The sequence below is a fragment of the Polypterus senegalus genome, chromosome 2 (genome assembly GCF_016835505.1).
Source record: "Polypterus senegalus isolate Bchr_013 chromosome 2, ASM1683550v1, whole genome shotgun sequence".
NCBI classification, from domain to species: Eukaryota; Metazoa; Chordata; class Cladistia; order Polypteriformes; family Polypteridae; genus Polypterus; species Polypterus senegalus.
Genome location: NC_053155.1, coordinates 31,415,898 through 31,440,576, shown reverse-complemented (window position 1 = coordinate 31,440,576; position 24,679 = coordinate 31,415,898). Strand labels below are relative to the sequence as shown.

The window sequence follows — 24,679 nt, the reverse complement described above, 5'->3', positions numbered from 1 at the left end:
AACCTTTAAGAAGTATGTGGATGAGATATTGGGACAGCTTAGACAACAAATGGGCTCGATGGACTGAATGGTCTCCTCTCGTTTGTCAAAGTTCTAACGTTCCTAATTGTTTTATAACCACCATACTACAGGTGACATAGCACTGGCCCAGCATCCTATTAGCCTTCCTAATCGCTTCTGTCCAATGTCTAGAGGTGGCCAGAGACGTGTCCATCAGTCTCATAAAGTGTACTTTCAAGTTTCAGAGCCCCCCTACCCCAATGTGTAATAATATCTCATTTTTGCTGCAAATTCAATTGCACGTGAATTGTTATTCTCATCACAACATGAACACATTTCCAAAACAAACTGTGCTTAGCTTCCAGCAAAATTTGTTTCATTCACATAAGATGAAGTACTGCATGTTTAATCCTTGTCTGGAGTCATTTGCATTCATTGATTCCACAAGCCTGAGCTTGTCATTTAGTATTTAAACGAAGATCTATAGTGAAGAAAGAAAAATAAAAAAAATCACTGGACTCACATCCTATCAAGTGAAGACATTTTGTTGAGCCGTCAGCCATGTGTTATTCTGATAGTATGTATTATGATGATCAGTTTGACCATCTTGGTGATTGCAGTTCTAAAGATACATCAGAAACAGCCAAGAGGTGAAAAGTGCATGTGATATGCAAACCCTCAAACAGGTTAAGGCCTTCTAGAGTACTGAGATTTCCTACTTAGCATATGCATCATGCCACAGTGATGTGACTGACAGGCATAAATCAAATTGATTTTTCTGGTTGGCGATAGGACTGCATGCATTACTCAACTGCAGAAAAGAGACTTTGTAATGAGTCAGGAGCGTTGGCATCCTCTCTGTCCATTTCTGTACGAGTAAGTGAGAATTCATGGTATTGCTGGTGATGCAAAGGAGATGTTGCACGTTAAAGAATCTGAAAGAGGTCCAATCGAAACAGTCAAGAATAAGAAATGGTGAAGCTTACCTGGGAAGCTCTCTTGTAAAAGGAGGAGTAGAATGATGACATTTAAAGGAAGAAGAGCACGAGACATGGGATGTAGCCTCGATGACCTCCATGTTAATCAGGACATCCTGGTGAACCCAAAGCTGTAGGGTATCTGAAAGGAACAAAATGTCTGGGAGTGGGCTTGGCTGGTGCCTTGAGATGTCTACCGGTAGGCCATTCCAGTTATGTTTACCCCTTTGAAGAGCACTCTGCCACCAGTTCTACCATACATTTTTTTATATGTCAACCGAGCCTTTTTTCTGAGGTGACATCTATAAGGACTAGATCTATTCATAGCAACTGTTCTGATGTTCCTTACTTCAAATAGCTTTCAAAATCAGCTTCACCTTGCACTACTCACAAGGGTTAATGCTAGACTTGGAATGAGCAAGTATTGTTTTATTCATTAGATTTTATTGTTTTTTGTGATTATTTTTGTACTGTTTCATCAGATTTTGCCCTTGGATCTTTGTTTTGGCATTTATTCACTTTAGGATTGCCTGTCAGCAACTTGTTTTTTTTTTGCCCTTTGGAGCTTTTCTTGTTATTTCTTCACTAGCACAGTAAAACTCCCCATTTATAAAAACAGGATTAACAGTACAAATGGTATGGCCGTCTGTTTTAACCGCATTGTTCGTTTTGTGGCAGACGGCTGGGACCCCTTTGCACTGGAAGGACCAAGGGAGAGAACATTCACAGGGCATCATCTCCCCCGGAGTGATAGATGGCAGCCCCCCTGGGTTGTTGCAGCACCACCGGGCTTCATTGGAAATTGGGTGTTCGGTGACTCTGCCCTGTTGGGTGCTGTGGGTGCCACCAGGGACTGGGGACCCCTGCTTCATGAGTAGTCCTTTGGGACACCAGCAGTACTTCCGGGAATTGCATAAAAGGAGCTGCCCGACGCTACTCATGGAGCCAGAGTGAGGAAGAGGAGGACAAAGCTTTCTGATGGAGGTGTGGAGGCAGAAAGAGAGAGAAAGAGAGAGAGAAGAACAAAGAAGGCAGAGTGTCATTTATTTGCTGTGCTTTGTACTGAGCTGCGGTGTGGGGAATGACTGGGACACGTTTCCCCAATAAATGAATGTGTTGTGCTGGAGTTGTGCGAGCGTCTGTCTGTGTCGGGTGCTGGGGACACCCTCTTGTAGACACAGGAACACATTATGTCCAGGCATGGATGCCTTACATTTTATGTTTTATTGATTTATATACATAGAGAGATTCGTTTAATAAATATTTTCATTTAAAAATGATAATCATTTGCCATTTGGTCACAGGCTAGAGGTCATCAATGATTCGACCGTCTTTTGAGGAATTTTTGAACATTTAAGTTTGATGGTGAACTTCTATCCATTGTTGGGCTTAGTTGGGCTGAAGTCGACTGCAGTAGTTTGGAGTGAGTTGGACAGGGTGAGCCTAATTTGAGCTAGCTAGTGAGGGTCCTGGCCTGATTTCATTGCTTCTTTTACAGGTCTTCACATCTTTTTGTCCTATTCAAGTCTAAAACTCACAACAATAAGTACCTATAAATCCACCTCTGCTTTTATTTTAATACAACATGGCTTTATCGCGATTGTATGAACACTTTGGTACTTGCACTCCCAAATGGAGACCAGTCGATGCAAGTATTGATGGAAGGTTGGGGGATTCAGAACAGACCCTATATTGGTGTGGTGATCCAAAAAATCAGAATTAGCAGATTTGTATAAGAACACTTACAGGCAGGTAGCGTAAACCACAGATGGGGTTTTGTAACAAAGCTCAGAGTGACGGCCGCAAGATGCTCTTTGAACCAATTACACATTTTAGCCTTACTGAAAAGGTTTCTTTGTAGACTAATGTCATCCCCAGTCATTATCCTCTTTACCATGCAGTTATAGGATATATAGTGACATTCTTTTTCAGGCACTCCCACCCAAACAAGACAGGTGCACATCATTTACCTACAGGTATGATCTGAAAAACTAAATTTTCTAGCATGTTAGTAATCCAGAGAATGAGGGGAAAAACCTGTGAAGTGCCTGGCTAGGTTGGTTTAATGTGCAGCTATTCTTTCATGTCTGTACTGCATGCTAGTTAAAGCATACTTGGCATGGCAAAATTCTTTTTCCTCCCCTAGAGCAGAGTGCTGGCTTTGAAAGTGATCGCTCATCTATGTTGTCTATCTGGGTGGGAAAGTGCCTACATCAATTTTGGATCTAGTCACTTAATCTGGAAATATCTATATCACACACACTATTCCATCTGTTGTCCTTGTAAATCCAAGTGATTGCCAACTTGGAAGATGTAACGGTTTAATAGAATTAAATGTGTAAAAGCAAAATAAAGGGCTTCTTAACTCTTTGAAGTCTTCTTTTTTTTTTTGTTTCATCAAACTCCTTTTTACTGGCTAGACTGAGAAAAACATAAAATGAACAAAATGGTTTTTAAGCAGCACTCTCATTGTCACTTTCCTATGACAGCTCAAAATCCTCATCTGACAGGGCAGAATCCGAGTCATCGACAATACTCAACACATCTCTGGGAGAGGATTTCTTTTGATGAGAGCGGCTTTCCGGCCTTTGACGGAATGAAAATGAATGGTGATTCATCTTTATCTCAGGGTCTTTGCTGTGATCTAGTGGATAAAACTAATACATTTTAGGTGATTTTTCTTGGCGGTTAGCCTTCAATTATTTATGTGTCGACTCTTGTCGACACCCACCTTGAGTGTTAATGCAATGACTCAGTCAGGCAGATAAAACTAAAATATTTTTTTTCCTTTAGGTTTCTGGGCTGTTGACGTAATCTTTTAACACAAGAATTACTAACGCCTACGAAAAACTTGTATTCCCGGTCCACCTTTAATCCGTTTGCACCTCTCTGTCAGTGTCTTTTGTCTTGTAAATGTGTCGATCAGCACAAGCAGCCTGTTATACCATCCCCAAATGTTTAACACATACCTAAAAGACAAACTTTTTTCATGTTTTAGTACTAACAACAAAATAACATGAAGTGCATAATGTGTGAAGACTGAAGTCCAAATATCAAATAAGCACTTTCACAAAATATACAAGTATAACAGAACAAATGCACTTTAATTCAAGACTATAACCAAAGAAAAAGAAATCAGGTTAATGTACTTCATTGTCATGATTGCTTTGGTAGTACAGCGATAAGAACTGCTGACTCATAATCGACAAGGGCATGCTCACAAATTACACATGTAACGCCATGAAAAGTGTCCACTGACACTTCAGTACGTAAGCAATGGTGCGAGAATGAAGTCAGCCTTCTTTTTTGAGCAAATACACCATCCAGATCTAAACACTAGCGTGGAGAGTTGCTCGTGTACTGAAGAGCCTATAGCTGCAGGTGGAAGCTGCCATCACACCTTTGACCTTACTGTACTTTGTATATAAAAGCCAGATTGAATGTTATTTACCTATCTACCCTCATTTATTTACTTACTTCCCACACCGTAAAGTCACAAGTAGTTTGTGGAGCTTCCTGTGTTTGATTGACAAGGGCATGCTCAAAAAATACATGTGTACTGAAGTGACTTTAGCTGCAGGTGGAAGCTCCTGTCACACCCTACACAACTGTATTTTATCTTATTCAGGAAAAGATCCCAGTCGCCCCACGGGAGAAAGACTTTCCAAGACTAAGGTCATAAAGCTTGTGAAACTGTTTCTGGACAAAGACAGAACCATAACAACAGTTGCGTGGATTTTGCTTGTGCCAATCGACACATTTACAACACAAAAGACGCTGATGGAGAGGTGCAAATGGTTTTAAGGTGGGCCAGGATTACAAGTTTTTTCATAGGCTTTGGTAATTCTAGTGTTAAATGGCAGACGTCGGGTATCTAGCTGTGTATGTTCATTCCTCAAGTCTATTCTTTCATCAATGAAAAACTGCATCAGAAAGAGACAAGGACCTAAATAGAACCACAAACTAAACATTAGCGCACTTCATCAGAAGAGGTGGGTGACCATATTTGTGATTGTGTGCATCAGAGGTCAAAACTAGAACAACTCAATAACAGCCAGACAGATGACACTTTAGGAAAGGCCTGGCTGTGCACGTAAAAAGGACAATGAAGCTGCTGCTGGAATGTGTTATGAACCAAAAACCTCCAAAAATTCCCACTAAAGGTGAATTTACTGTCAAACCCTGGCTAGTAATGACAGTGAACACAGCATCGTCATAAAATAAAACACTGTGTTTCCTAAAAAATGCACTATTACCTCTAAAGTGCACAAAAGACATGAAGATGTTGCCAGCAAGGCAAACCAAGGTGAACAAAGTCCCACTACAGAATCTAAAGAAAGGCCAAAGAATGTCCAAACATTTACAAGCTCAGAAAAATCACAGTAACTCAAACACTCCCAAGCACGTTCAAAATGAACCACCAGGAACTATGGAGGACCTTCTGGATTTGTTGGGCGGAGGACAGTTCCTGGTGGTGATTGGCGGGTGGCCTCACTTCTTAGGGGACCACCCACAAAACACATGGAACCTAGCACAGTCATAGAAAACAAAGCCGACAATAAACAAATATAACATTAATATACCTCAACTACTCAGAATTAAACAAAAGTGGACTTCATGGCCACCATAAAACCCCTTCAAATTGCTCCTAGGCAAACTGGAAAACAAATAGCGACCGGTGTGTGCTAGATTTTCCCCAAAGACCCTCTTAAGTTCAGGCCGGCTGGTCCTCCAATTAAAAAAAAAAACAAAAGTTTTACTTTTCACACTTTTTTTCTCACTTTTTAATCAAGGCACTGATAAAAGGATTTTGTTTTCATCCTGAATTCAAAATATTGTATCCATAACATCACTTGGCACAGCAAAATAAACTTATTACTTGGAAGTCGAAATACACATATAAATTAATCAAAAACACAAATAAGGCAGAGTGGTGGCTGTGAAGCTAAGGATATGCATTGGGATAGTGGATCAAATCCCGTTAACGCCAGAAGGGGTCTTACTCCATTGGACCTGTGAGCAAGGCCCAGAAATGCTCTAGGTGAGCTGTATAATTGCTGACCCTGAACTCTGACCTCCAAAGGTCATTCAAAAAGAATTTCTCCTTGGGATTAATATAGTATATCACAATGAAAAAAAATAATTAAATGAATAAATGAAAAAGTGAAAAAATACATCTAAGACAGTATAGGCAGTGTGGAGCTGAGTAGTACAGTGGGGTCCCACAAATGGGAGAAACAGAGACCCGTGGATATCTCCAGGAAAGGTTCCACTCTGTTTACAGCCAGTCCGTGCACGATAACATACAGAACTTCTTTAGCTCTGAACGATGAGACAAGGGGCTACTGAGAGCAGTAGCAATCCAGACCTTTTGGCTTCATGGCTGGCCACCAGCTACCAAAGCAAAGTGCAATTCGGTAAACTGAGATGGACTGTGGTTTTGCGTGAGACTACTTGGCGTAATCTGCAGTTATTTGCACTGTGATGGAGGCAGTACATAGCTTAGCAGTAGAGTAGCGGGGTCTTAAGGAGAAAGAAAGGTTAGCAGACATCACCAGGAGGTACTCCACTCCACTTACAGCTTGTTCTTGTCAGATATAGAAGATTTTCAGGTCTGAATGATGAGAGGGGCTTCTGAGAGCTGTAGTAATAGAGATGGTGCAGGTTCACAACCTCACACCGGCAGTTACAATAGAAATCTGTGACTAGAGATGGCCCGTGGTGTGTGCAAGCCCACAACAAAACACTTCGCATAGTTGGAAGTTAATTGCCACAAGCAGCAGGGTGAGGATTCAGAGTGTGAGAGGGAGAAATCAAGTGACATGACCAAGAAGTGCTCCATTTACAGCCATACCCTGTGTAATGAGATACAAGTGATGAGGTGGTGTCTGAAAGTAAGTTGGATAAAGGAGTCTGCTAAGCAAATAAATGTAAATGTAAATGAGACACAGTTATCCAGATGACACAGTTTGCGTCTGGCTACTGGCTGTTACTACAATGCAAATCTGTGAATGGAGACGGCCCATGGTGTGTGTGTGTGAGCCCACGACAAAACACTTGGCATAGTCAGCAGTTATTTGCACTGTGATGGTGGTCAAGTGTTGCGGAGGTGTGGAACCTAGCAGTAGAGTGGGGGCTGAGAGAGATCAGCTTAGGTCACCAGGAAGCAATCGACTCTGCTATTAGCTTGTCCCCGCACACCAAGCTCTTCTACAGCTCTGAGTGATAAAGGGAAGCTTCTGAGAGCCAAGCACAGGTCAAGGGTTTATGGCTGGCAACGAGCTGCTACCTCAGTGCAAATCTACAGAGATGGCTCATGGTCTGGGTTAAACAATGACAAAACAATGACTCTTACGAGTTCCAAAAGAAGCAACAAACCACGTTTAGAAAAAGTTCAGAAATTGTGCAAAATCAGTACCTCTGACTTAAAAAAATCCAACACTGCAATGGCAGTCAACTGCAAGATAGAAAACGTAGGCATGGTGTAACATTCAGGTGCATTTGGGAACTTAATTAACTGTTTTGAAAGTTGCATCATGCGCTCAGAGCTCTTAAAACAATGACATGCGACAAGCAGAACAGGCAGGTTGTCAGCAGCAGAAAGCCAGCAGATCATCCGACTGCTGCTCCTTAGCGTGCGTTCAGCCACCCCAAACCCCTTAACAACGCGAGCAGCGTTATATGTGCTGCGAGAAAGAGATGTAACCAAGCCCGGGGCTGGAATTAAGACAAATATTGTTTTTAAAAACGTTTTTAAAGTAAAAGTGAAAATAATGCATATGTAACAACTCCCATGAAAATAACAATCTCTATAAATTGTATACAGTGATCCCTCGCTATATCGCGTTTCGACTTTCGCGGCTTCACTCTATGCGGATTTTAAATGTAAGCATATCTAAATATATATCACAGATTTTACGCTGGTTCGCGGATTTCTGCAGACAATGGGTATTTTCATTTATGGTACATGCTTCCTCAGTTGCTTTGCCCAGTTGATTTCATACAAGGGACGCTATTGCAAGATGGCTGAGAAGCTACCCAATCAGAGCACGTAGTACATATTAAATAAAACTCCTCAATGATATACGATATGCTTCCTGTGTTGTGCTTCGCATACTTGAAAGCCCAAACAGCACATGTTGATTTTTGATTGTTTGCTTTTCTCTCTCTCTCTCTGACATTCTCTGCTCCTGACGGAGGGGCTGTTTGCACAGAGTATACAGACGCTCCTCTAAAAAATGCTAAAAGACTACCTTCACATTGCTGCCTTCCTTGTAGCTGCTTTGTCCGGCGGTGCCTCGCATACTTAAAAGCCCAAACAGCCCTATTGATTTTTGATGGTTTGCTTTTCTCGCTCTCTCTCTCTCTCTGACATTCTCTGCGCACTCCTTTGAAGAGGAAGATATGTTTGCATTCTTTTAATTGTGAGACGGAACTGTCATCTCTGTCTTGTCATGGCGCACAGTTAAAACATTTGACTAAAGGGTGTTATTTCATGTCTAGAAGGCTCTAATAATGTTAGGAAATGTATTTAGAAGGTCGTAAACAGGTTTTCTATGCTCTAACTGCGAAAATATTCGATTTATAAATAAAGAATCCTACTTCGTGGAAATTCATTTATCGTGGCAGAGTTTGGAACGGATTAACAGCGATAAACGAGGGTTTACTGTATGCTGTAAACCAAACGCAGGGGTGGGCGGAGCCCTCTAGTATTCAAAAATAACAGCATTAATAGAATACAGTTATACGTGTTCTACCTGCATTTTGTAATATTGTATAGTTAAAAATGTGGAGCCTACATAATCTTGTGGTGGATGAAGTGCAACTCAAGTGGTGTAAAAATGTCACCGATTGATGTGCTGTTGTTAGTTATCAGTTATGGATTTTCTGTGGCTAATTGTAGTTTCAAATTCTAACATAATATTTTATAAGATGCACCTGACAGAGAGGTAAACCTTCTCTTGAAGCATCAAAGTAATAGTTTTGGCTGCTGCAGTCAATGATGGAGAGTAGGTCTACAGTTTTGTGTATAAATTCTAGTGTTAGAGAATACTTAACCGTTATAATATGCAGATAATGCAGTCATGAGGTTGATTTCATTGCAGTGTAGATACTGAGAACGTGTTTGTATGACTCAGCACTTACAAAGTGACGCTTGAAAACATAATCCCTTTCCTCTTCTATTCATTTGTAGATCAGCCACAGCAGAGGAAAGTGAGCTGGTGTTTCTCTGTGCTTTTGTGAAATAAAAAACTGCTTAATTAAAACAAAATTGTTTTTGGATGAATACCAGAGGAAAAAAATACAAATTATAAAAAGATGAAGTAACTCCTCTCAAGGTGAACTGTAAACTAATCCATAGCTGAACTCTCACAGAAAGCTTTTCTGTTTTAAAGATTGATGTGTTTGAAAATTTGCCTGTGCTTTTCAATGGGAGTTTTTGAAACTTCAAAAATTTCTAAAGAATGATCTATTTGAGAAATCACAAAGAAAACTGAACATCCTTGAAAGATTCTCTTAGAAAAATAAGTGTGCTAAATTTCAGCAAAATTAGTCACCTAGCAGCCGAGTTGTTTTATGAAGAGAGACAGACATGACAGTGACGGTAGACACTAACTGCATTACATGTGAACACACCTAATAAAAGTAAAACAGGCAAGCCAGCAATCAAGCGTGAAAACTCAAAATAAAGACGACACGTGAAATGGCAAGGACTGCTACCATCCATACGACAGAAGTACTCCAGAACTCTTTGCTGTGGCCTGTCTGTTTTAAAGGGAAAGGCTTTCAGATTTCAAGGCAAGCACTATGATAAGTGGAAAATGTTGACATAACAAGTGTTGCTTGGAATTCAGACTAAAGAAGTGAGGATTCAGGACATGGCTTGTGGGGACAAAATTGGCTCAAATGCAGGAAGTAAAGGTTAATGGTGAGGGGGAACCGTATCAGAATTAGGTGATGTTAAAAGTGGTGTCGTGCAGGGGTTGGGGTTGGGGCTGCTTCTCTTTTTATTATCCATAAACGATCTGCACAAAAATGTAATCAATAAGCTGGTTAAGTCTGCAGATGATACCAAACTGGGCAGAAGAGCAGATAATATAGAATCGGCTAAAGTGTTATAGAGGGATGTGGACAGCATACAGGCCTGGGCAGCTTTATGGTGGCTGAAAGTTATTGTACATAACTGGAATGAGTGACACGTAGGAAGATGTTGGAATTGAATGCACAATGGGAGGTCTGAAACTTGAAAGTACATCATTTATGGTGGACTTGTCACTGCCAACATAAAACATTCTAGACGAAAACAGGCCATTCAGATCAACAATCCACTTAATTCTTCTAAAATAACATCAATTTGAGTTTTGAAAGTCCCTAAAGTCTTATTGTCTACCACACTACTTGGTCTCTTACTCTGACCGTCATTCTTTGTGATAAGAAAACCTTGCTAACGTTTGTGCAAAATTTACCCTCAACAAGTTTCCAGCCATGTCCCCGTGTTCTTGATGAACTCGTTTTAAAGTCACAGTCTCGATCCACTGGACTAATTCCCTTCATAATTTAAACACTTCAATCATGTCAAGACAGTGTAGAGAAGCCATTATGAAGGCTATCAGGATGCTGGATTTTATATCACAAGGTGAGGAGTACAAGCCAAGCGAGGTTATGCCTAAGCTTTATAACACATCGGTGAGGCCTCGTCTGGAGTACTGTGTGCAGGTATGAGATATGAGGAGTGACTGATAGAGCAGAATTAAAAGCTGATATAATTGAAGTGTTTAAAATGTTGTAAAGAATTGGTACAGTGGATCCCAGCTATCACTTTAACTCATTGAGGGCTGAATATTTTTTGCAAGCAACTCACTTTTCTGAAAAGCACACAAACCAAAGATTTTATATGTTGCTGTGGCTGCTGTCGGCGCCTGTTCAGGGTCTCTAGTGGCTGTGTAGGGGGCCGCTTGATAGCCGGTAGGAATGCATGGCAGGCTGGCTACCTGACTGTCTTCGTATGGCAGTGTGACACAATCTGGTTTGTATCTCCTGTCATCATAAGTTGTGATTCTCCCAGGCAAATGTTGCCATAGGCGCATCAGCTACACAAGCATATTCAGCACCGCAATCAGCTGGGGACCGACCGACTGATCAGCTGAAGCTGGTTCCTCACTATCGTCCTTAGGTCACTTGCATCAAAATGGAAGTCCGACAAGTCAGAGTCGGCAGTAATGCGCAAAACGTCGTCCACTGAATATTTTGCTTTGTGCATTCACTTTGGTCTCTCCCCAGACGTCGATGCTATTTTAGAGGTTGTTTGCTTTTCACTAGTCGTGCACGGGCAGGTAATCGAGGTCAAATCTACGAAGCTGACTTTCCTTCAAGCATAGAGAGCCAAACTAAAACAAAGCAGCAAGTTTTACGGCTGATTACCATCCTCTACTCCTGAATTTCGGCAAAAGTCAACATCTGCCCTAAAAGAGTTAAAATCAACTCTGCAACAGGAACATGGGGACATGGCAGCAGTGGCGTAGCGTAGTGGGGGCGGCAGGGGCGCCGCCCCGGGCGGCACTTTTAGGGGGCGGCAAAGAATTACTGTATATTTTAGTCTTTTAAATTGAAATACCTAAATAAGGGGGCGGTGAAATTTTCCTCCACCCCGGGCGGCTGATACCCACGCTACGCCACTGCATGGCAGGAAACTTCTCAAAGGTAGATTTGGCACAAATATTTCCAAGTTTTCCTTCACACAGAGAACTTTAGAGACTTGAAACAAAATTACCAAGTAATGTGGTGGAGAGCAGGAATTTGGGGATCTTCAGATCGAAAAGAGAAAAGAGATTGAATATATGGAAATAGGTGATATGACAGAAGTATGTAGGTATTGTTCGGATTTAAAGTTGAAGTCGGAGACTTGTAGATCGTCTAATTCATGCTGCCGTCAGGGAAATTTGGGGATCTTCAGATCTCAGCTAGATGCCATTTTGGGCAATCTAGGTGAACAGGATGGACAAGCTCGTTAGGCTGACAAACCTGTTCATGTCATAATTGTTCTAATATTTATTATCACATAGAAAATATTTTTTCTGAGGAGGTTCTTTACCTTAACCATAAAGACAGAAGACACAGGTTTGTGGTCACTAGACTGGAATTGCATGTGGCTTTCATAAGACTCCTGGATGACAGAGATGTTGCTCCCAGCTGGTGACCGACCCTGTAGATGTGCTGTTGTGACATTTTTTATTCTCCACAAAATTCGGTCAGTCCATGCTGGTTTACGCATCTTCATGCTAAACAGAAAATGAAAAACTGGTATCATTGGAAGAACATTTTAAGCAATCCTTGTTAAATTTGAGAAGAAGAAACCTCACACATTCAAGGACTAATCGTCTATAAAGTGTGTAGAGTTTGGACTACATAGCCACGCATCATATCAAACAATCAGTTTTTATAAAAATATCAGTCATTCAATCGACCAAATCCTCTGGTTTCCAAACAATTTTAGGAAGTTGTATTTAATTCAATAGACATTCCGGATTTAGACATAACATGGCCATTCAGTTCCATCTACAAGAAGTTGCATCTAAATGCTGTTTAAAAAACTTCCACGGTCAAGGACTAACCTGGTGTCATGAACGTTGGATCCCACATCAAATTTGTATGTGGGGGGAAAATTCAACACCCCTTCTTGAAAGCCAGCAAAAATATCTTCTATTTTTTTCGCTTTGTTTAGCTGTAAATGACAAGAAGCAGCAGTAAGACAGAGACAAATGTGTACAGACAAGCTCACAAGTCACCTACAGCTAGGGCCAGATTAGCAGCACAATAAACTCACTAACAGGATCCTTGAGTGAACCCCACAAAAAAACAACAGGGCCGTATTCTTGGAGCTCTGCTCCTTGTACGATAGGCTGGAGTCTGTGACCTGGACATTTTGCACATGACCAGTAACTCCTATGTGGTGTGGAGTTATGGATGCTTGCATCATTTATGTTTAAGAACACAACGTTTTCCAAGAGATCCTAAAAAAACACACTCCACCCAAACATTTATAAAGGATCTACATACCGTTCAGTACCTTTTGCCCGCCTCCTAAAACTCTGGCGTGATTAAAGCACACGGACTGGCGAAACTGGGGGTAAGAGTTTTAAGAAGAAGCACTATGGGCGAGGCCTTGTGCTGCTGTTCATTACACACTCTTGAACGGGTTGTCCACAGACGTGTATTCTTATTCAAGAATCACAACCGGCCTCCTGAAACTAGAGATTTTGAAATTTGAAAACTACAGGGCACTGTTTTCGAGGTATATCTCTCTATTATAAAGAAAAAATCCTGAAGAGAAAACAAGGGCGTTTAGACGTGATCTTCACGTTAAGATCACAGAAGACATTTGAAAGAAACCACGAGATGAAAGAGATTGGCCACAGAGTGTCTCGCGGGGACCTTAAACATGAGACTTTGTGCCAAGAGATTGACCCTGGACCGTCTCACGATGACGTGGGACATGAGATTCTTGCAAGAAACGCCCTACTTACAATCAATATCAAATAAGCCAAGAGGCAGCAAAACATTCAGTGTAAAGGATTTGAGCACACACAGATCTAGGGCTCTCAGTGCATATAAAGCGTATAAGGACGGGACGTTATAAATGAAACATCAACGACTGAGCGAAGAAGAAAGCAGCGCGGAAAAAAGAGACACAAAAGCGTTGGAGAGAAAAAAAGAGCAGAAAAGAAAAAGAATAATCGACGTGCAAAATCAGAAAATAAGGAAAGTATTTATCAGCCTGAAACAAGTGGAATTGGAAAAAAAAAAAGCACGTCCAATCGGGCTCAGAATTAAAAGACAAAGTAGAACTTCATAAAGACGTTCACAAACGCTGGCACTATACACATGCAGAGCAGGTTAGAGATTATGAAAGCAGTGGAATTCGAAAGGCTCAAAAAAAAAAAAAAAAAAGGCGCGATACATATGTGGAGAAAGTTAAAGAATATGAAAGTAGGAAAATTAGAAAGTATAAAAAAGAGAGAGTAAAGATCGCAAACTGCCTCATTTAACAATGCGCCTGTCTAACTTTGGTTTTGCATAATAATCACTGCACTATTGCACCTTGACACTTAATTCTACTTTATTCACATAATTTTACTTATTTACTGTATTATGTTCTACTATACTGTTATCTTTCAATCTAGGCCTTTTTGTTAATCTAACTGATATTCTTCTAACTTTGATAAGCAGATCAGGATGCATTTCACCACGTGTTGTCCTGTATAACTATGCAGGTGACAAATAAAGGATCTTGAGAATTTCAAAAACGGAGTTTACCTCACATGCATTTATTGGTTACTTTGCAAAAAAAAAATGATTAACTGCTGATGACGAAGATCATTTTGTCTGTGCTGAAATTCCAAACAGAGAAACCTATCCTGAATTATGGTACAGTCATTAAACACAAGTCTCACTGACCTCGTTTAAAAGATTCAGCATATTGGGACTCGAAATATTCCAAATATTGTTTTTACAGAAGTTCTGAAATAAAAGTGAAACTAATGAAATAGCAACAATTCAAAGAAAAAAAAGTGTGATCCGGAAAACCAAACACGGGGGTTGGAGAGCGAAGCGAGCAGGGGTGAAGCCCCCTAGTATCTAAAAAAAAAAAAAAAAAAATGGAACTTTGAAGACAAATTTCATTGAAGTGTGCCAAAATATAACAGAATCAGTCTACTGGGAGCCTAGTTGCTTTTGTTGTGGACAGACAGACAGAGACATGGAATCCCAGTACGTGCTGTTCACATTACATGCAAACACACCTAAAAATCTGAACTATAAAAAAACTCATATTATAGGCAAATGTAAAAATTTGTTAGACTCAAGGTGAGATGGCAGCTATGTTAAAATCAAATAGAAATAACAGAGTCGGGTCCCATATCTGCATAACATGTCCAGGGTCATTACAGTTTACCAAAACCCCTTGTGTGAATCAGCAGTAGTGCAACTGGGCCATATGGACTGTGACAGAACTCCCTGATAACCTTACAAGTTCCTTCAGCAAGGCGATAGGCACATCATAATGGATTCATCTCTACAAATGCTGTCTGAAAAAGCTGATGGTCTTGTTTGGAGTGAACTGTTCCTTTTAAACCAAAGTCTTCACCACTGAACCACTGAAAACCAAAAATTAAACAGTTTAACTCGACTCCATGGGGTTTACTCGCTTTATCAATCCATTTGACTATAACAGCTCAGTTTGACTTGTTACCTGCACACCCTGCACTTCATGACAAACCTGGATTAAAGCAGAGGGAACACACCAAATTGTTAATGTGCGATGACACCCTTAGCCATTATCCAAACAACCAGCAGACATGAGAAAGGCAGCATGGGAGAATGGAAGAACAAAAGAAAAAATGTCCAACAAGGACTCAAGATTGGGTCTACTTGTGGTCTTTCATCAGCTCACACAGAATGCCAGGCTGAAAATCAGTACATGTACTGCCACAGGCTGCCAACTGAAGATTACAGACACATTTGCTCAACTTGAGTTAAGACATTTTAATACCTCACAATTTTCGCATGCTTTACTGTATGGTGTCTTCTTACCTGGTCACTTTCCCAGAGCTTGGATAGGTCTTTCTCACCAATTTTCATCTTTACAAAGTTGATGTCAAGATCATCAATTCTGAAATTCAAGTCCCCAAATAAAAAGGCAGTACTAAAAAAAAAAAAAAATACAAACCCACGGGTTAATTTAAGTAAAATAGTATTGCTGTTTCAGTGGCTAATCTTGATAAATTGATACAGCACCATTGAAAACAGTGGACAGGCTACCTAGCAATCTTGTTCACCCACCCACCCATAAGTGTGGACTTCAGGTGGTGCTGTTATAATTCGCACGATTCACAAAAACTCTAAACTGAGAGTAAGGGCAGAAATGAAACTTCACATGAGATCTGAGCCTGTGTTTTTTGGATTGAACATCTATTACAAGGAATCAGTATAATCATTTAATCATCATCAGCCTCTACAGATCAAAACAAGATTAAAGGCTTCAAAATCGCAAAAAAAAAAAAAAAGAGAGAGAGAGAGAGAGGACCTGTAAAAAAAATTGTTCCAATTTGCAAAAATTAAGCCTTTTTAAATTTCAAGATTTAAAATACAAAACATGGTAAAAGTAAAAACTGGAACCAAAATTAAGTATACTTAAAATTCAAACCTAAAATAAAATAAGTTCAAAATCCAATAATCCTTTAAAAAAAAAAAAAAAAGAGAATGTACAATGGACAGAGACAGAGACACAGACAAGAGAAGCTTTCATTAATGCCACAGCACTAGCACTGACCTGACCTATATAGCCTGGGGGCAGTCCCACTGCTGCCGGGTTTGGGCACGCCCCCCATAGGCTCAAAATAATGGAGACATGACAAACAGAACAAACTAACTTGCCCTGCATAAACAACATATAAAAAGTAACATACAAAATACTCAGTAAAGGATAGTAAAATATAGAAAAGTAGAAGAGAACAGTAGAGAGAAAACTTTCTCTGAAACATATATTACAAAAGAATAAAATAAATAAAAAGGGAAGACATTTGAGACAGGGATGACACCTTGGCTTTGACATAACAGTCAGAAGTAGTAAATGAATCTCAATCATAAAGCAAATTAAATCACAGAAAACAGTCTCTGTAGGTACTAGCGTTTTCACATTGTTTACGGAAGTATCCACACTAAAGCCTGCATCAATGGAAAAATCCACGTATCCTTCTCTTTGACATCTTGCAAAGCACTTTGAGCTAGATTGTTGTATGAAAATGCACTATAGAAATAAATGTTGTTATTGTGGTAACACTGCCTGCCAATTGATTTATCATAAAACTGTAGCAACTGGTAAATTATTTGCCTTTCCCACAGTCCAAAGACATGCAGGTTAGGTGCATTGGCGATCCTAAATTGTCCCTAGTGTGTGCTTGGTGTGTGGGTGTGTGTGCCCTGCAATGGGCTAGCACCCTGACCAGGGTTGGTTTCTTGCCTTGCACCCTGTGCTGGCTGGGACTGGCTCCAGCAGACCCCCGTGACCCTGAAGTTAGGATATAGTGAGTTGGATAATGGATGGATGGATGGATGGATGGCAAATGTATGCAGCATTCAAAGTGTAGAAATTACAATTCAGATGCATCTAAGCAACACAACAAGTGCCATGGAAAGCAACTTTTCTGTGCCTGCTATGTTAGAATATGGTTTTCTTCTTTTTTGAAGGGTGACCAATCATGGGACTGAGATTATATAATGAGCTGGACCCAATCAGGAAAGGGCCACAAAATAGGCACAAACCAATTAGAGTCTGAGTTTTCAAAAATCTGTGTTTACAGTCTACCCACATTAACACTGAGCGGAAGTTTTTAGTAATATACAGTTCTGGAGAGTGTTTTCAAAGGTCTCCATTTTTGGGTCAGGTACAAGGTAGTGTGAACAAAAGGCGAAAACAGAGACTAATGTATTTTTAAATAAACACGTATTAGTGTGGACAGGACTCAAGTTGTCCATGTTGTTTGCTAGTCTACTGTTACATGGTGCTCCTATTCCACTGGCTGCTAAAATAGCCGTATACTTGCGCTACTCAAACAATGCGATACAAAAATTTGGTCAAATTTGGTCAAAATCAAAAACAATCTTGTAATTAATCTCCAGCTGAGATTCACTTTGTTATGACGCACAGAGTACCAAGGATTGTTTGTGTAGTAAAAATCTAGGAGATGATGGAAATCGCAAGAGTTGTAGTCAAGTGATCAACACCAATGGCATCATGCAAACAAAGAATATCAAGATGGCAAGTATAATTACATTTTCTAAAGCAAAAATCTCTCTATTATAATAAAAAAAATCTTGGGAAGAGAGATGAGAAACGATTTTCTCAGAGAAACACTTTCATGTCCTTCTAGACGAGACGTTGTGCCAAGAGATTTAACCACAACCGGGGCCGGAAATAAAAGACAAACAGTAGATGACAAAGTAGAACATCATAAAGAATTCAAAAACGTTTGGTGTGATACACATGCAGAGCAGGTTAGAGATAATGGAAGTACGAAAATTCAAAAGTATCAAAAAACTGATAGTAAAGATCGCATTAGTTCAAATGGAAATTTTTAGTCGGTGAAATAACGGAACAGCGAAAAGAGATCAAATATATATTGTTGGGATTTAAACTTTAAGTCGGAGACTTGTAGATCGTTTAATTCGTGTTGTCTTCAGAGAAAAGTAGCGCTTCTTCCCAATGAAGAGGCATATCTACGAGAGAAAATTTCAAGCCCTGCAAGACAAGACATTATGCAAAGAGATTTGAAAAAATCCCGCCCACATCTAAAACATTTACAACCACGCACATGGTTCAATCATTTGTGTGAATGCTATTGTCAGACACAGTTCATGTAGTGAGAAAGAAACAATATTCATGTACGGGCAGTTATACGTTGCGTTGTCACACGGAATCAAAATTCAATACGATATTGACGAAAAGGTAAAAGCGAAAAGAGATCGAATATATGGAAATAGGTGATATGACAGAAGTATGTAGGTATTGTTCAGATTTAAAGTTGAAGTCGGAGACTTGTAGATCGTCTAATTCATGTTGCCGTCAGGGAAAAGTAGTGTTTCTTCCCAATGAAGAGGCCTATCCATGAGAATTAAAAGATTTGTTGCTTGGAGAAAGTGAAATCCACATACACAAGCGGCAGAGACATAAAGTTGCTGGCGCGTATCACAGGCTGTGTAGCAAGTGAAGCGAGCAGGGGGCAGAGCCCCCTAGTCCTAAAATAAAATAAAAATATCCACACAAGTGACTGAGAAGTGGAGTTGTTAAATGTGCCAAGCCTTCCATGTAAAACTCATTGTGAGTTATTTTGAAACATAAATCTGACACTGCCTTTAGGCAACATGATTCCTCACTCGCTTCCAAAGCAAAAGCAGTCCAACATTTTTTATTTATTTATTTATTTTTTAACAACAATTGGCTGCCAAAGTGACCGTCACATGTGTGAGCCAATACACAACTTGCAATCAGTGCAAAAACTTGACACAATGAAATACACCCATTATTATAAGGAACAGAAGCACGTAGTTGCAGACCTGATCTGACCGATTTCCTAACATAGCGAGCGATCAGTACACCGCTTCTCGATTCTATGCAGAAGTCTTCTGGAATTGGCGAGCCCCTCATCACAATATGGGGAGTAAGCCCCAGAAACGAACCCAAAAGTTCATCATCATCAATAAATAGCAGACCTGAAACCTGTAGGTTTCCAAACTGGATACTCCCAATCCTCGCCTACGTCTTGATTTTCTGTCCACAACAGACGCATTTTGTTCGTGTACCTTACTTTATTTTTATAGTCTGTTTTTGGGATATAGATTCTAATTTTGATGGCTAACTTTCATTTTGATTAACTTTGGAAATTTTTAATTCCACTACTGTTTACGTGATGCTGTTGGCTCCCACTGTGTGACCTTGCCATTACACTTGTCACATTACACATTCACGCCAGTGGCAGGTCTTCATTATCCCTTGTTGGATAAACAATATCTCATTTTGTGGGATAGTAAGTTTATTTTTTCCCCCAAGTAAACCGGAGCAGCAGGTTTGGAATTTTTGACTCGTTTTTTGTTTTTGCCCATGTCTTGCCCTTTGATTCCTGGATTCTTGTGATGCATGTTTGTGATATTGCTGGCTTTGATTCATTTATATCTCCATCTTCAGTACCATCCTGATCTTTTTGTTCTCTCACAACAATCCTCAAACACTTGTGTGTCTAATACAACAATGACAACATTTATTTCTATAGCACATTTACATACAAATAATGAAGCTCAAAGTGCTTTACATGATGAAGAAAAGAGAAATAAAAGACAAAGTAAGAATTAGAATAAGAGAACACTAATTAACATAGAATTAGAGTAAGATCCGATGGCCAGGGAGGACAGAAAAAACAAAAAAAAAACTCCAGACGGCTGGGGAGAAAAAATAAAATCTGCAGGGGTTCCAGGCCACGAGACCACCCTGTCCCCTCTGGGCATTCTACCTAACATAAATGATCAGTCCTCTTTGTATTTAGTGTTCTCTTGGAAGGACTTGATGATGACGGTCATGCAGACCTCTGGAATACAGTCATGAATGCACCCTGAGCAGAGTCCAAAGCGCACTTTAAATGGATTGATGTACTGTTATGGGTTTATCAGCTGAAATCGGATTGATTTGTATTTAGAGTCTGGTAAAGATTATCAGTTCTGTCCCAATATAGAAAATCACAGAACTGACAAAAGGTATACTAAATTTTTGACACTGTTTTAATTTAAGAGAAACACTTGAAACATACTACAGATCCGAGTCCCAGTCCGCAGCCATAGAAATAAAGGCCAATTGATTGTATCTGCGTCAGTTCCGACTCCCTTCCTATTTCCTGTTAATGAAGGACTTACACAGAAAGCAACAAAGGATATGAAGTGATCAACAAGTACCGAGTTCTTTGTTCTTTATTTTGCAATGTATGCCCTTTGTTTCTCCTACTCACGTTTTGTCAAAGTCCTGATAGGGACTCTTTCCAGGAAACTGCCTTTTGGTAATTTTCTTCAGAGCTCGTATACGGGCTTCATATTTCTGAATATGATGTGGCAGGTGGACATTCAGAAAACACAAAGCATGTCCATAGAGTGTCATTTTGATACAGACACCCCCTTTGTTACACTGCAAAAAGAAAGCAAGAGAAAATCAGTTGAGCCTGAGCATCTAGGATAATGGCGGTAACGTTTATCATGCTGTAAAAGGCACTGAATAGCCATGCAGATAGCAATGCCAGTGTTGGGTTTGTGATGTGTCGCTGGGATACGCAGACACAGACCTGGGCAAACGTTCTTCACAATGGTTTATTATTGCCACTATATTATTCCTCTTTTAAAAAGTACCAGCTGTCTATTCCCATCTATTTGTAGTGCCTCCCTGCAATTACCAAAATTACCAATAACAATACCATACAATATTCTAAGGCCTCTTAATCCTGAGCAGGGTCACAGGGGAGCTGGAGACAAACCCAGCAAGCACAGGGCAGAAGGCAGGAACAATCCCTGGCAATTGCAATGCAGAAATCATCTCCAGCAGTGAAACTCTAGTTACAACCTTAAAATACATTATTGAAAAAACCAAGAGAAAGTATTCCACTTGTAAATTTGTAGTTAAAACATTATAAATTAACCCAACAGTTTCTCAATATAATTAGCTATGCTACTCACCTAAGATGAAAGGGGTGAAATGAGATCAACGTAGACCTCAGTGTTAAACATTTGCAGTGCATCATGCAATGCATGTGTCTCTGTTATATGAAATTTGGTATAGGATACGTAAAGACAGTCTTAATGTTTTTGAGGTACCATCTGTTGGAATGACAAACGCAATGCATTTTGTTACTAAAAATGTTTGGAATGACTGAGACATAGGAACCAGACTGGCGCACAGACTTTTACCCTTAAATTAAGGTGGACTAATGGTGCTATCCATTTAAGACCAGTTGAAATCAACGTAGACTTCAGTGTTAATACTTGTAGTGCACCATCTAATGCAGCGCTTCCCAATTGGGGGTGCTTGCCGAGCAACTGCTGCTGGGGGTGCCAGAATCCATCGAGGAAGAAAAATGAAAAACATTATTTGTATAAAATCTTAATTTATTTATCCATTCCTAAATAATTAAATGGGCAGGCTATTTCGTATCAGTGCAATACGCTCCTTGTTAAAACGGATGACTCCTAATCTTACGAGCACTTAGTGCTGCGTGGGTATTATGAACTATCGTATCTTTTCAAGTTCTATTTAAATTTTAAATATAAGTAAGTTTTATTTAGTCGACAGAAATATCTTTGGTAGGAATGTAAGTTGAATTTAGTCATCATTGCATACATTTTTCTTCACCATAGAAATTTAAAGGCTAAATTCAACTTATATTCCTACCAAAGATATTTCTGTCGACTAAATAAAACTTACTTATATTTAAAATTTAAATAGAACTTGAAAAGATACGATAGTTCATAATACCCACGCAGCACTAAGTGCTCGTAAGATAAATAGATAAATAGAACCTAATTATATCCAAATAGAACTTGAAAAGATATACAGTGGTGTGAAAAACTATTTGCCCCCTTCCTGATTTCTTATTCTTTTGCATGTTTGTCACACAAAATGTTTCTGATCATCAAACACATTTAACCATTAGTCAAATATAACACAAGTAAACACAAAATGCAGTTTTTAAATGATGGTTTTTGATTATTTAGGGAGAAAAAAAATCCAAACCTACATGGCCCTGTGTGAAAAGTAATTGCCCCCTTGTTCAAAAATAACCTAACTGCGGTGTATCACACCTGAGTTCAATTTCCGTAGCCACCCCCAGGCCTGATTACTGCCACACCTGTTTCAATCAAGAAATCACTTAAATAGGAGCTGCCTGACACAGAGAAGTAGACCAAAAGCACCTCAAAAGCTAGACATCATGCCAAGATCCAAAGAAATTCAGGAACAAATGAGAACAGAAGTAATTGAGATCTATCAGTCTGGTAAAGGTTATAAAGCCATTTCTAAAGCTTTGGGACTCCAGCGAACCACAGTGAGAGCCATTATCCACAAACGGCAAAAACATGGAACAGTGGTGAACCTTCCCAGGAGTGGCCAAAATGACCCCAAGAGCGCAGAGACGACTCATCCAAGAGGTCACAAAAGACCCCAGGACAACGTCTAAAGAACTGCAGGCCTCACTTGCCTCAATTAAGGTCAGTGTTCACGACTCCACCATAAGAAAGAGACTGGGCAAAAACGGCTTGCATGGCAGATTTCCAAGACACAAACCACTGTTAAGCAAAAAGAACATTAGGGCTCGTCTCAATTTTGCTAAGAAACATCTCAATGATTGCCAAGACTTTTGGGAAAATACCTTGTGGACTGATGAGACAAAAGTTGAACTTTTTGGAAGGCAAATGTCCGTTACATCTGGCGTAAAAGGAACACAGCATTTCAGAAAAAGAACATCATACCAACAGTAAAATATGGTGGTGGTAGTGTGATGGTCTGGGGTTGTTTTGCTGCTTCAGGACATGGAAGGCTTGCTGTGATAGGTGGAACCATGAATTCTACTGTCTACCAAAAAATCCTGAAGGAGAATGTCCGGCCATCTGTTCGTCAACTCAAGCTTTAGCGATCTTGGGTGCTGCAACAGGACAATGACCCAAAACACACCAGCAAATCCACCTCTGAATGGCTGAAGAAAAACAAAATGAAGACTTTGGAGTGGCCTAGTCAAAGTCCTGACCTGAATCCAATTGAGATGCTATGGCATGACCTTAAAAAGGCGGTTCATGCTAGAAAACCCTCAAATAAAGCTGAATTACAACAATTCTGCAAAGATGAGTGGGCCAAAATTCCTCCAGAGCGCTGTAAAAGACTCAATGCAAGTTATCGCAAACGCTTGATTACAGTTATTGCTGCTAAGGGTGGCCCAACCAGTTATTAGGTTCAGGGGGCAATTACTTTTTCACACAGGACCATGTAGGTGTGGATTTTATTTTCTCCCCAAATAATAAAACCCATCATTTAAAAACTGCATTTTGTGTTTACTTGTGTTATATTTGACTAATGGTTAAATGTGTTTGATGATCAGAAACATTTTGTGTGACAAACATGCAAAAGAATAAGAAATCAGGAATGGGGCAAATAGTTTTTAACACCACTGTATTTTTTCATACTTCTTCTCAAGCAAAGGGGGTGTGAAATTGGCCTCATCCGTCACAGGGGGTGCAAGGGTAAAATGAATCAGGAAGCGCTGATCTACTGCAAGGCATTTTGTAATGCATGTAGAAATAAAATGCATTGTATTTGCCATTCCAACAGATGGAGCATCACAAACATTTGTGGTGATGAAATACATTACTACAGATGTTTGTGATGCACCGTCAGTTGGAATGACAAATGCAATTCATAATTTTATGACTTTTTTATAGAAGGACACTACCCTTCTACTAATTATATAGCTATGTTTATTAAACAGTGTATGGATATGTTTTTTAATTTAGTAACTTTTTCTTTGCTACTTGTTCATTAATATTCTTAAATAATCTTAATCTTAAATAATTTGCTATTTCTTTTCTTGTAACTTTCTCTTCCACACATTGTAGCACATTTGAGCTACATTCACGGTTTTTCATTTTTTGCCCCCCGATTTATTTATTATTTACATACTTAATTATCTACCTGTTTATGTATTTATTTATTTTAAAAAGCTACTGTAAAAAGCCAAATATCCCTCTGGGGATAAATAAACGATCTATCAATCATTTGTATGAAACTGTGCTATAGAAATGCATGTTGTTGTACTACAAACATTCTGATGCGCCATCTGTTGGAATGACAGAGATGTAGCAACTGGACTGATACACAGACACTTGTCTTTTTATTAAGGTGGATATACATTTACAGTTAAAAGTGTGGCATCTTAAAAACTGTGTAAAAACTCAGTTTAATAATCGTAATTGTAATAGCAACTAGCTAACATAGACTAAAGAAACTTAATTTATTAATTCATTTTTAGCTTATTATATACAGTGAAGGCTGGCGTCGCACTATGACTTTTCATTTTCAGCTGCACCCTGCATTTACATAATCACAAGGAAATCGTAGAAATTGTAGA

General features: G+C 39.6%; 1 protein-coding gene across 1 annotated transcript in view; it reads right to left on the bottom strand.

Annotated features, from left to right (window-relative positions):
- The window catches only part of LOC120524363 (phosphatidylinositol 4,5-bisphosphate 5-phosphatase A-like), a 52,818-nt gene that overhangs the window by 5,481 nt on the left and 22,658 nt on the right, over positions 1 to 24,679 (bottom strand). Inside the window, exons 4-7 of the mRNA XM_039746225.1 lie at positions 20,528 to 20,700; positions 15,567 to 15,678; positions 12,590 to 12,699; positions 12,070 to 12,256 (exon numbers count right to left, since the gene is read on the bottom strand). Coding sequence (XP_039602159.1) covers positions 12,070 to 12,256; positions 12,590 to 12,699; positions 15,567 to 15,678; positions 20,528 to 20,700 — 582 coding nt within the window. The remainder of the gene's footprint in view (positions 1 to 12,069; positions 12,257 to 12,589; positions 12,700 to 15,566; positions 15,679 to 20,527; positions 20,701 to 24,679) is intronic.